This window comes from Epinephelus moara, chromosome 8 (genome assembly GCF_006386435.1).
Source record: "Epinephelus moara isolate mb chromosome 8, YSFRI_EMoa_1.0, whole genome shotgun sequence".
In the NCBI taxonomy this organism is placed as follows: domain Eukaryota; kingdom Metazoa; phylum Chordata; class Actinopteri; order Perciformes; family Serranidae; genus Epinephelus; species Epinephelus moara.
Window position 1 is genome coordinate 1,047,146 of NC_065513.1, and position 13,808 is coordinate 1,060,953.

Consider the following 13,808-nt stretch of genomic DNA (forward strand, 5'->3'; position numbering starts at 1 on the left):
TTTCCTCCTGGGAGAAGTTTGACCGTCTGACGCTGCTGCTCTCTTCTGCCATGGCGAATTGAGTAAACTCTCATTACGCCTTCGTGCGGCGCATTTAAGGGCGAGGAGAGGGGCTCATTTGATTGGTGTGATGTGAATCAGCTGTGTAAAACCCACTTCACGCCTTCTCTCCTCCCTCTTTCCGACTTGCGCAGGTAAGAGGGACGGAGGTGGGAAAGAAGAGTAGCTGCGCCAGCGCGCACAGTGTGCCAAATTTGCCTCCGTCTCGCCCGGTCTGCGAAACTAGAGGCAGCAGTTAAACGACAGAAACCTGTCATGCATTCTCTAGCACTCTGCACTGAAAAGTGGACCATCAGTGGGATATACAAATCATCCTGCACACTCTGGGGGCCCCCCTTTTGAGCCGATGGCCAAAATCTCTCTCAAGCTCCTATCCCTTAAGCTCCTATCCCTTAAAATAGTGCTTCTCCTAGCCCTGAGACCTCATTGCTGACTATTACAGCAACTTCAGGATGAGAACCTCTTCAGGAGCAGTGACATCAGGCTGGCACAAGATCGAGATCGGAATCATCACGGGCTATACCATCTCTGTAATTCTGTTCTCCCTGGCCATGAATATGCTCACAAAGTCTGCTGAACCAGAGTGCAGAGGGTCCAAGACGAAGTCAGCTCAACGTCAGCCACCGATCAGAGCATTTATGGATGACCTTACGGTCACCACAGAATCAGTCCCAGGCTGTCGGTGGATTCTAAAGGGACTCGAAAAGCTAATGGAGTGGGCACGGATGCATTTTACACCAGCCAAGTCAAGATCAATGGTGCTGAGAAGAGGAAAGGTGGATGACAAGTCCCAGTTCAGTGTCGCAGGTGCAACAATCCCGACCATCACTGAGAAGCCTGTCAAGAGCTTAGGCAAGGTGTTTGACAGCACCCTGAGGGACTCTGCATCCATCCAGTCAACCTGCACTGAGCTGGACAGATGGCTGAAGTCAGTGGACCGGTCTGGATTGCCAGGGAAGTTCAAAGCTTGGCTATACCAGCATGGCATTCTTCCCAGGATCCTGTGCCCACTCCTTGTCTATGAAGTGCCAATCTCGACTGTGGGAACCTTAGAGGAAGATCAGCAGCCACCTCAGAAGATGGCTGGGGCTTCCAAAAAGTCTAAGTAGCATCGCACTCTACGGGCACCGCAACAAACTGCAACTGCCGCTCAAGTCCTTGGAAGAGGAGTTCAAGGTAACGAGAGCTAGGGAAGTGTCGCTATACAGATACTCAAGCGATCTAAAGGTGGCAATGGCTGGGATTGAAGTGAGGACTGGTCGGAAGTGGAAGGCAGAGGAGGCCGTTCGACCAGTAGAGGCAAGATTACACCATAAAAGGCTGGTGGGGGTGGTAACAAGAGGCAGGGCTGGACTGGGTTCCTTTTCAACTCCCCACATTGACACCACCAAAGGGAAGGAAAAGCGCTGCCTAGTCCAGGAGGAGGTGACAGCAGTGGTCGAGGAGGAGAGAACCTGCAGGACAGTAGGAATGAGGCAACAGGGTGCCTGGACACGATGGAGAACGCGATCGAGAGGAAAGTGACATGGGCAAAGCTGTGGAAGGCAGAGCCACATCGGATCAAGTTTCTCATCCAGGCCGTTTACGATGTGCTTCCCAGCCCATCAAACCTTCACATATGGGGCAAAGCGGAGTCTCCAACATGTCCACTGTGCTCCAAGCGTGGAACCCTAGAGCACATTCTGAGTTGCTGCTCAAAGGCACTGGGAGAGGGAAGGTGCAGGTGGAGGCATGACCAGGTGCTGAAGGCCATCGCTGAAGCCATTGCTACAGGAGTCGAGTGGGCCAAGCGCTCCCGCCCCTCCAAGCAAGCCATCGCCTTCATCAGAGCTGGAGAGCAGCCAAGACCAGCTGCAAGAACATCTGCAGGTATCCTGGCCACTGCGAGGGACTGGCAGCTGTTGAGGACTTGGAGCAGCAACTCAAGTTCCCCAACCTCATTGTGACCACCACCTTAAGACTGGATGTCGTTCTCTGGTCTGAGTCCACCAAACAAGTGGTTCTGTTGGAGCTTACATTCCCTTGGGAAGACCGCCTGGAAGAGGTCTGTGAAAGGAAGCTCACCAAGTACGAGGGACTGGTCAGTGAGTGTCGACAAGCCGGATGGAGAGCAAGGTGTCTCCCAATAGAGGTAGGATGCAGGAGCTTTGCAGCCCAATCCCTGTCCAGAGCCTTCAGTCTGTTAGGCATTGATGGAGTGAGGAGGAGAAGAGCCATCCGCAATACCACCGAAGCGGCAGAGAAAGCCTCAAGATGGCTATGGCTCAAGACAGGAGATCCATGGGGGCAGTGTAGCTAGATTTGCCAACTGGACACAAGCTGGGGTCTGATCAGCCACAGCTGGGTCGCCTGGATGAGGGTGTATGATGTTGAAAGACCCGAAACACCCAATGATTCCAGGAACATCACTGAAGATGTGTCCAGTAGCATCAGTAGATGTATTTGCACAGTATCAGTGCAATGTATCTAAGTCCTCCCTTGCTCATTCAGTTTTAAGTGTGCTTAACAGCAGATGATGCGTTGCCAGATCTGGTGCGTTGCCAGCCACGTATCAAACGGTGCGCCCTCTAATCCTATCATCTTGGATTAGTTGGCTGCATGGGGGACAATTATGGGATGTAGTCAACATCCCACTTTTCTGCAGTGGTAGTGATGTGTGGAGAGAGGGTAAGATTTCTTTTCTTTCCACACAGTGTTGACATGGTGTTAACTATGGCAGAGGCCACTGGCTCACTGCTTTATTACATGTTATATTTACGAAATGTGCCTACTTCCAGCCAAATACCACCCCCCCCACCTTTCTGGAATGTGATGAAAAGAAGATAAATAGAAGAGTCGAGGAGTCATTTTCAGAGTGGGGGTGTTGGAGCCCTTTTTAGTTACTCATTTAAATACATCAGAAATGTCACCATCTGGTGTTGACCAGTGGTATTAACGAAAGGCCTTTATAATCAGGTCACTAGTTGCATGCAGGTGTGCAACAAACAGTGAATGCTGAGAGCACACAGTCTTTTACTGCTCTGCTCTGCTCTGCTCCGTTTTGTTTTGATACTCAACACTTACTGACACAATATTGAACAATATTTTTTGGATATCAATCGATCGAGTGATATTAGCGTATGTTTGTTTAAGTTTAAGTTTATTTACTTTATTAATCCCCCTGAGGAGAAATTCAATGTTTTCACTCTTGCTTGTCAATTACACACAGGTCCGAAAGACACACACATGCACAAACAGGACCTATACATGCACAAAGTGGAGAGATGTCAGAGTGAGGGGGCTGCCCTTGGTGAGGCGCCCCAAGCGGTTGGGGGGTTCGGTGCCTTGCTCAAGGGCACCTCGGCAGTGCCCAGGAGGTGAACTGGCCCCTCTCCAGTCACCAGTCCACGCTCCATATTTTGGTCCGGACTGGGACTCGAACAGGTGACCCTCCGGTTCCCAACCCAAGTCCCTATGGACTGAGCTACTGCTGTACTTTTAAGTTCATTCAGTTTATTTGATGCATGTTAGAGCTCAGAGCCAACACATGCACACGCTCACACAATCCACACATAACCAACCGGACAGACTACAATCAACTTCAACAAACCAAGTAAGTGCAATAACAAACAAAACTCGAAGCATGTAAAAGAACTCTCGACGGCATAAAGGCTTTAGCTAAGCACCAAGTTAAAGAAAGCTATTGACCTAATAGGGGGCTTGCCTGTCACAACATCAGAGGGCTGCTGTGATTGTGAGGCCTGGGCCTTTTTCTGAATGCCGGCTCAGGCTCCTCATCTTTTGATGACTCCTCCTCGCCAGGTGAAAAGGACGGATCATCAGTCTCTTCCTCATCCAGTTCTTCTTCTCTCATTTCACCGTTGTGTCTCCCCCCATCCGTCTCTCCCTCAATCACCTCTCCCCAATCTGATTCTCCATCACTTATGTCCTGAAGCATCGCCAGAGCTTGTTCGACATTCATCCATTTTATCTGACATATCTGTCTGTCTGTCTGTCAAAACTAGCTTGCATTTTGCAGAGAGATGTTAGAGTTTTATTGTGACAAAGTTACAAGCATTTGAAAATGGCAGGGGGGTAAAAATGACTCCTTGGCAGTTCTAGTGTTAATAAATAGTAATAGACATTTTATCACAAATTCCTCTTGCATCAGATCTTGTGAAATATCGCTTTCATGAATCTGTTCAGACAGTGACAGATCAATGAGGTGAAGCCGTGCTGCATGCTAATGTGTGCAGAGCGTTGTACAGTCCAAACATCAAAATAATAATTAAAAAAGAATAGATCTATGTAATCATTTCCAATATTCACAAGCTGTTTTTACCTAACCAAAGATTCTGCTTCAGTCCGTATTTGTTAGCATGTAGTCTTTGAAAAACAACATTTTCGCTGAGGTTAAAAAAAATCCTCTTGTCTTTTGCACAGTCTGTAAACAGAGTGGGGTGGTCTAACAGCAATCTAACAGGACTATAAATTACATTTATATAGCCATAATAATGGTATTATATGTATCAGTCCCTCCAGAAAATCGCGATAATAATAATAATTAACGCAAATTCACCGAAAGTCCGCAACATTTGCGGGGGCTTGCAATTTTTCAAAAGTCCAGCGATTTTTCATTTGAAACGTCATCAGACGTGTACTCAAATGCGCTAATGGCTTTGCATGGAGAAACGCTCTGTATGGACATAAGAATTTGCACTGTTTAAATGCATACAATATGTGTTGAATTTATTAAAATGTTATGTTAACAGAAGATGTAGCTTACATGTTTTAAAGTCACATTGTCTGGTTTGAGAGCTACAATATTCACTCAGGATTTTTGCAACATTATTGGAGTCCATGTTTTGAAACTAATTAAATAAAACTAAAGAAGAGAACTATAAAAAACATTTGCAGCTATTTTTGTAATATTCTGTATGATTATTATAGCAAGTGATTTCATGACTTATATTTTTGGAGTTTTTGGAATTTTGTATCCTTCTGTCATTAGCCGCAATTTTTGTCATTTGCCACAATTTCCCGCAAAAAAATTCATAAAAATGCTGCAATTTTTATCGCAATTTTCTCCAAAATTGGCCGCAAATTCAAGTTTTTTTTTGCCGCGAGATCCTGGAGGGACTGATATATATATAGGCCTAGTGATAATCATTAAAAATGCTCTGTGTGGGAAGCTCTCTCCCACTATTATAGTAATAAGAGGCACAGTAAACCACTTCAGCTTCCACATTTACTGCTGCTCCTGGTGGATTGACAGACAATTGCAACTGGTTTCTACAAATTAAACTTAGGGGTGTTACCAGTTAGCCCGTATTCTCTATGTCATCGCGGGGGATCTCATTAGAGCCAGGTGACAACAGGGACCTGTCACGGATCGGTCAGGGCTCCACCACGGACCAAACGGAAATTTGAAGTGGCTGCATCTGTATTTTGAGTTTTTATTTTGGCTAACATGGAGGAGGTGGGCTTTACCAGGGGGTAATCCAGATGTTTTGGCTTCACTTTGGGATAAACCCAATAGTGACCGCTCTAAGGGGCTACACCTATACTCAGAGAAATTGGAGTTATGCTATGCAACTAATGTTTCTGGCTATGAAATTGGGAAATTTCAGAGTAGCAGGAAAACTTTAGAAGTTTGGTGTGGCAGCTGGATTTCTATCAAATCTCTGCAACTTATGCATCAAAACGAAGCTGAAAACCTGAAGTTTTTTGTTGTAGTGTGTGTGTTTTTTCTTTCATTAAAAAAACAGTTGAAATATAAATAAACACAAATGCAGCATCATTGGAGTTTAAGATTACTCCCTTTAACTGATGGACATATTTTCTATATATATTTAGTGTTGGTTCTATTCACAATGCAAAGCAAAATTTTTTGATTTATAAAACTTTTTTTTTAGCCACTGATTGATCAGTATCCCCCAGTTAAAGGAGTGGTGATAGGGTTTTAGGGCTTTATAAATCTTAGTTTGGTTAAAAATAAAACTGAAGATAAATGGATGTGTGGATGTATGTATGGGTGGCTGGACAGACAGACAGACAGATGGAGAAAGTACAGTATGAGGAAGTAAAAATATGTGGAAACATATTTCATAGTGAATTACATGTCAATATTCTAAAAAATGCTGCTATGAACCTTTGTCGGTAGCTCAGTTGGCTATTTGTATTTGTTGTTTGCAACGACTGTCAGCAAACACAGTTGCTGCTGTGCTCAAAAAAGTCAATTATAAATGGGCCACCTCTCAAGACTACAGGAGATGAGTGTTTGATACTCAGAAACATAGTCTTTCAGTGTAGTATAGCCTATAGTGCCAAAATGCATTTGCTGACCTGCCATTTACTATGTATCATATTTTCTGTATGTCATCTCAAAATAAAAGGCTCAGATCAGATTTTCTTGACAGACTGATTTCTGAGGTCCAGTATGGAATGTGTAACATAGCTCACCTGGCTGTCTGTATTGTGCAGATGCTTTACAAGGCTGCTCATGTGTAGCAGAAGACACGGAGAGAGACAGCAGCGCTTTGATATCCTCCTCCTCTGCTATGTCTAGTGCGCTGAGGCCACCATGATTCCTGTCACTGGGGTTTGACCCATGTTGGAGAAGAAGCTTCACTATCTATAAAACACACATGCATTTCACATCTTGACAAAAAGAACCTCCAATCACTTGTGGATTTTGATATTGTACAGAAATAACTCTAGCTAGGTAGCACTTTCATTACAGCACTTAATGAAGTGCTCCGGCTCAAAACCATAGCTGATGTCACATCCACTCATGTTCAAAGTCAAAAAAGCCCTTCTGCCCATTTGAACTGGTGCTAAAAATGCTGCTGTGTCTGATTTATGCCACACACTGCAGTCGTGATTAAAATGTACATTTACTGGGTACCTACAAAAATGGCAAACCATGGTGGATATCAGCCTTTCCCAGTATAACACATGCATCATGCATCAAAAGAATTGCTTGACACGTTCACAGTGCACTGACATGTAATATAACACATTCTCCATCTGTCCAAGTCCTTTAGTATGTTGCTCACTGGATATTTATAAAATTTTAATGTAATGAATCAGGCATGATGAGCTGTCATGAAGAAAGCATCACGAACAGATTGTAACTTTTCATTCATGGTTGCAGAAGTTATAGTTTGAAAACTGACCGAGGAGAGCAAATAATATCAATGTTGGTGCTGGGCCATGTAGCAAGTGGCCTCTACATGTCCTGCTTGCTGTAGACAAAAAACATAATTTTGTTATAACACAATAGCAGCACTGAGAATACATTATGCATGCAATAATTCATCAAAATGCATCAATATGTGATACCTAACTTCTGTATGCAAAAACCTAAATTTAAAACCACAGGCATGTATTATTAACAATATATTATGCCTCTAAAATCATACAATAGTTTTGAACACAGGTAATGTAGACTGATATACAGAATGTTGAATTTTGATATGTTTTATTAATCAAGATATACGTCTGATATTTTGTAGTATGGCTTTGGTGTCACTGTTTTTTCTCCTATGTAGTTTTTTGTATGTATTTTATTGATTGTCATGTATTTCATTGTTTTACCACCCTGAGTGGTTTCAGTGGTTAACCACACCTGCCACCATCAAGCTTGTCAGCATATTGGTATTCATAATGTATAAATATAGCTTTGTTTACAGCGTTTTTAATATTTTGACCTGACGAAGATCCAAGTAGGATCAAAATGTTGTCTTCATTAAACTTGTGTGGCATGGATTAAGTCCGGAGATGTTACTTTTTTTTTCCTCAACAAAAGATATATTAGGCCTACACAGCTGACTAAAAATCCAGCCCTACAACATAGTGAGTATGTTGGAACAGTGTGTTTGTCTGGACAGAGGTGCTTATGTTAGTCTGTCTACCATGGCACATCTTACCTGTGTATCCCAACAAGACTAGGTAAAAACCTAGTATATGACTAAATCATGTTTGAAACACTAGAGAGCTTTTAACTTCAAGCGAGGACAGACTTTCTTCATGACTTTCACTTACAGCACCAGCCCTGTTGTTGTGGTCCAGCCCAAAAGGTCATGTAAATACATGTTAAAATGAAGAACAGTATACCTGGGACACAGTCACTCAACAAATGGGACCTGCTTTCTCTCGAGCTGGAAGAAGAGTTCCTTCTTGCTCAGTTGAACACAACCCTCTGCTCGGCAGCTCTAGTCAGACATGCAAGTCCCATCGTGATTGGTGAAGGCTGCGCAGTCATCAGCCACTATTGGAGCAAAGTTCTGCCAATAATGACAGCTTGTAACATGTCCTATCAGTGCTGATTACCAAAGGGAGAGTTCTATCATTGTGGTGGCACCTCTTCTGACATTTTAATACGTTGGTGGTACCCATTCTGACAGTGTAACACATTATTGTCAGTAATTTTTTAAATAAGGGCCTATGTTATACGCAGATTTCCCACACATTTTTATGGAAAAATTATAAAACTCTTTCATGACTTTTCAAGGACCCCTAAGAATGAGAGGAAAAGTATACTGTATAGTACACTTTGCTCCAAATGTTAATAATATTATTATAGGCAGTCTGTGGACATGGAGCAGTTCTGTTGGCCCAGTGGTTAAATTGTTTGAAAAAAAAAAAAAAAAAAAAGCTTTACACCTTCAAACTACTACGCTTTACTTTCAGAGCAGTTGAAACAAAACCAGTTCGCACATTAATGCTCCAAGTGACAATTTAACTGCTGTGTGAAAAATATGGTACGGATCAACCAGAACTGTCAGCTTCCACAGCTCTGTCAGCTTGTTAGCTTTATTTATTTAGAGAGAGCAACGGCCAATGGGAAAACAACAACTCTCACAACATCACTCACACCAACCAATGGTGTATTAGGGTTCAATTTTTTTCACGTTGCAGTAAATAGTCATTTGTCTATCAATGCACAGAAGCATAAGTGGCATTACAGGGCTTGAAATTAACTTTTTTACATGGTAGCACTGGTGCTCCTAACTTCAAAAAGTTAGGAGCACCAGCACCCAGCACCCAGCATAATGTAAGAAGCACCAACAGTGTAATCGATTTTTATGTCACAACTGCCTCCAGACGTTAGTGTTTTGTGTTTGTCTTGTCATTTCCGGTTTTATTTTGGTATTATCCCTCCTGTGTCATGTCTGGTGTCTTTACTTCCTCCTGTGTGATTGCCTCCCTCCTCCCTAATGTCTTTCACCTGTGTCTCGTTAACCTATATGCCCTGTGTTCCCCTGTCTCCGTTGCCAATTTGTTATCAATTCCAGCGAGAAAAATACTTACCAGCGTTTTCTGCCTGCCTTCTTGTGAGAGATCTGTTTGTGACCCGTTTCCTGAGGCCTGCCTGTTCCCTGTCGGTACCGTCACCAGTTCCCTGTTCAGCCTGTGTATGATCCTACCTGCTCTCACGGTAACCCTGTTTCGTCTGCTCCTCATCTGTACCTCTGCCAAGATTCCTGCCAACCTGTGTTCTGACCCTGCCTGCCTCGTTAACCGTCCTCTGCCTGTCTCTAGTCTGTACCTCTGCATTACTCTCTGGAGTCCTGGTTCTGACTCTGCCTGCCTGACCAATGTCTCTCATCTGACCCCTCCTGTTGGATTCCCAGCCTGTTGCCTTCGGGCCTGCCAGCTCCCTAGGAACCCCTATTCAGTATTTTTTGAAGTGTTTAATAAACTGTGTGTAACTTTGAACGTGTCTATCTGGTCGTGCTTTTGGGTCCAACCTCCTGTGCTCAGTTCTGACACATTATACTGTATACATCACATTGTATGTGTATTATGTAGTACACTTATCATTAACAACTTTTTCAGTTGAAGACATTTTTAGAAAAAACACCACTGAACCACTGAATGTTCAGTGGTAGCCTGGTGAAACCATCCAAATCTCACGAGCTCATATTCTGGCAACACCAGGCTAGTTCAGTGGTATTTTTTCTAAAAAAGTCTTTCAGTGTTCTCTTCATTTTCTCTTCTCGCATGAATTAGCTTCGGCTTCTAGTTCTGAGTGACAGAAGTGCCGCGGTCGCAGAGTGATTTGAGCCTAATAACCAATCTAAAATCAGCATTAAAGGTCAAGCTCACGTTAGATTGGTCACTGTCAGCTCACAAGGTAGAGAGAAGCCTGGGAACTTTATCAATGTAGCCTACTAACTTGAGGGGGGGGGTGGGGGGGGGGGGGTACTTGTGAATGTGTGAACACCCATACACACACCTCATCTCCTGACGTTTACCTTATAGGTCAGGTACACAGGATATAGTTTTATACAGTCTATGGTAGCAACAGTCATGTTTACAACAACAAAGTCACTGTACATACTCAGTAATATCTCACTGGAAACAAATCCAACATGTCAATAAAACAAATATTCCTCCGCAATTGTAAACCATAATAATGATGAATGAGAGACTGTGGACTGAGCGGATTAAAATATGGCTTTCTACATGCTGAACACATGTATTGATAAAGTATTGGCTTTTTTTTTAGCAGAGGTTTTTTGCACTTACTTACAGTAACAAGCGTAGTTGTCGTCAACAACAGTAATCTTGAAGTTATACTCCCTTTATCTGCACCACGGCCTCTCTGCTGTTGTCTTGACTTCACTCTGTTGTGTGTCTGAGTGTGTGTGTGCTGTGAGGAGGAGGTCAGCCCTGACATGCAGAGAGCGAGAGAAAGGCTGCAGAACGATGATACATGAAACCGAAACTTTAAAATGTAACGTCATAGCTCATTAATATTATTATTGCGGTCTTGATTAAATTTGCCTCGGGCCGTTTAATACCAGGTCTCGGTACCAATCTCTACCCGGGCCACTCAGTGGTTGCTTCTGGGCCACGGGCCGCTAATTGAATAGGCCTGCCCTTGGGAAACGTTTTTGAGCAAGATGAAAGATCGCATGGAGTTACCTAAACTTGTGCCAAAGAGGGTAGTCTGAAAACGATGCCAGGACTGTGGCTCTCTTTGGACATGTGGAAAGTGTTACTGAAAACTCTACATCATAAAAGTCTCATTCAGAGTTTCTCCATCACCTCATAGTGTCCAGAGTTAACAGCATCATGTAGGGGAGTGACACCATCATAGTTTCTGGCATCAACATTAGCTCCAGCGTTCAACAGCTCCTCAACCACTGCCTTGGCACCAACAGCAGAAGCCTCATGAAGAGCCGTCCAACCTGACAATTCAAGTTAACATTTTCAGATAAGAATGGCTTTTGTATTTGACAATTGTATCATGAGTAACAGATATGTCAGAATGTACAAGTGATCAAGTGAAAATAAACAAGTGTCTAAGGTGTGACAGACCTGCATAATCCTGCATGTTAATGCTGATCCCAGCTTGAATGAGAATTTTCACTTGTGTCAGATCTTTTTTTCTGCATACTTTATGCAGAAGAGTCTCTCCCGTTCCACTTCTCTTGTTAAGTTGCATCTTGTTTGGGATTTTTACACTTTGTGAGACCTTTTCTGCTTTGAAGATGAATACAATGAAGATTTGCAAAAATAAATAAGAATTAAACATCACAAATCAGAGGTAAAAGTACAAGTCTATTACATATACATAACATGGCAACATACTGCTGCCACCATGACAAAAATTATTTGCTCAGCTTCAAGTCATAACAAGCAAACTTTCTGGTCTTACAACATTCTTTTTACTTTATATATTTTTCATGTTATTATGACATATTTTATCCTATATATATATATTTTATTATTTGATACCATATTATTCAGTTTTTACTTTTCTTGCTATAACAACATATCCCTTTTAAAGGGCTGTACGTTAACTTTTTTAGCCCATAGCACTGGTGCTACAGAGGGTGATAATTTTGTAGCACAGGCCAGAAAGTTTGTAGCACCTGTCACGATAACAAATTTTGCTGGGCGATTAATTGCATCAGAAATTATTGCAATAAGCGATAATATTGCCCAATATTGAGCTTTTAAGACCATTTTTATTATTGTTGTAATTTTGCTGTTTTTAGACCATTTTTTAAACTTATATAATGATAATAAAGGCATAATGATGCTAGTACACCCTTTTAGAGAGAAATAAACATTTATTTAACAAGAATATTTACGAATGCAAAAAAAGAAAATTTACATAACCGAAATAACACGTAAAAATACCAAAATAAATAATAAAGACCTTATAAATACAAAAAATAAACTGTCAGTCTCTCACTCTCAGGTGTGCAGTTAAGTTGGTTATATTTGCTCTTTTTGTTGAGATAGTTTTAGAACAAACCCGGCATACCGGCTCGTCCAAATTACTGGGCTCCCCTCTGTCATTTGGTTTAAATCCAAAACACTCCCACACAGGGAACGTGGCGTTTGGTTTAGGAGCAAGTTCCCTGTCTTTCTCTTACACTCAACTCTCTGTTTTCTTCGCCTCGTCTGCCCCAGAGGCCTTGAATAGTGAGTCGTGTTATCTCCGTTCACTCCAATGGGCCATTTTTTCACGGCAATGGCGGATCGCGGAGCCTCTCAATAGTTCCCGGAAGTAAGCGGTACATGCTAGAAGCGCAATGGAGTTACAGCAGAAAAGACCGACTGTGATGTACTTTTAACGGGTAAGATGTCCAAAGACTCAAATTTTACATTATCAGCACAACTTATCGAAATTAACATGTGCATTAAAGCTTGTTAGTGGATTATCCCCCATTAAATTAGTAGATTTATGTAATGTTAGAGGATAAGATAACAGATTAGGCTAGGACACTGTACATACTGTACACACCGTAATGCTAACCATGAACAGCCTGTTAGTTTTAAATTTTCTTCTCCTAAACCATTTTATCTAACATTGGGAAGTTAGAGTGCTTCTAGTCCTGATTTTTTGCGAGGCAGTATGAGTTAGATATTAGCTCAGTTAAATATGACATTGCTGCGTGATTGTTGAGTGGAGGAGGTGAAATGAAACAAAAACTAACTTATGGTCTTGAGTATACCTGTCTATAATATGTTACAGCTCAGCTGATATTACATTGATAGCGAAGTGAGAGGGAAGTTTGAGGACCTGAATGAGATTTAAAACACAAGATAAGTAATTTTGATAAATGAAACTTACCAAATGTATGTATATATTACTGTATTATACAAATGATCATGCTAAACATATATTCTATAACAGTAGTGGATATGTAATCTTGTATATTTGTAACCTACTGTAGGAGCACTGGGTGGTGGAGGAGCAGTGATGCTGCAGGACCACTGTGTGAGAGAGGACGCTGCAGATAAGTGCTGAGTCGACCTTGGTGAAACTTAAAACTTAACAAGATGTGTTTCAAATAGTTCCAGAGATAAGGAATCATACTTATTATGTATTATACTGCATTTTATATTAATTATATAAGCAAATATATTGAATATATAATATATGATATACAGTGTTGGGCAAGTTACTTTGAAAATGTAATACATTGCATATTACTAGTTACCGTCATTATAATATTATAATATTAATAGGCATTATAAAATAGAAGAGGGTCATGTTGTTTCATAGCAGCTAATCAAAGCACAGAAAGCTTTAATTACAGTTCATTAACTTACAAATCCAGTAGTGGGCGATATTGCATAGTCTTTTGTGGCCATTTACTTTATTAATCCCCCTGAGGGGAAATTAAATTTTTTCACTCTTGCTGTCAATTACACACAGGTCCGAAAGACACACACATGCACAAACAGGACCTATACATGCACAAAGTGGAGAGATGTCAGAGTGAGGGGGCTGCTTTGGT

At 41.9% G+C, this 13,808-nt stretch overlaps 1 protein-coding gene across 1 annotated transcript in view; it reads right to left on the minus strand.

The window, feature by feature from the left end:
- Nucleotides 1-13,808, minus strand: part of LOC126393934 (26S proteasome non-ATPase regulatory subunit 10-like) — a 58,987-nt gene that overhangs the window by 23,957 nt on the left and 21,222 nt on the right. Inside the window, exons 3-4 of the mRNA XM_050050384.1 lie at nucleotides 11,371-11,535; nucleotides 11,098-11,240 (exon numbers count right to left, since the gene is read on the minus strand). Coding sequence (XP_049906341.1) covers nucleotides 11,098-11,240; nucleotides 11,371-11,535 — 308 coding nt within the window. The remainder of the gene's footprint in view (nucleotides 1-11,097; nucleotides 11,241-11,370; nucleotides 11,536-13,808) is intronic.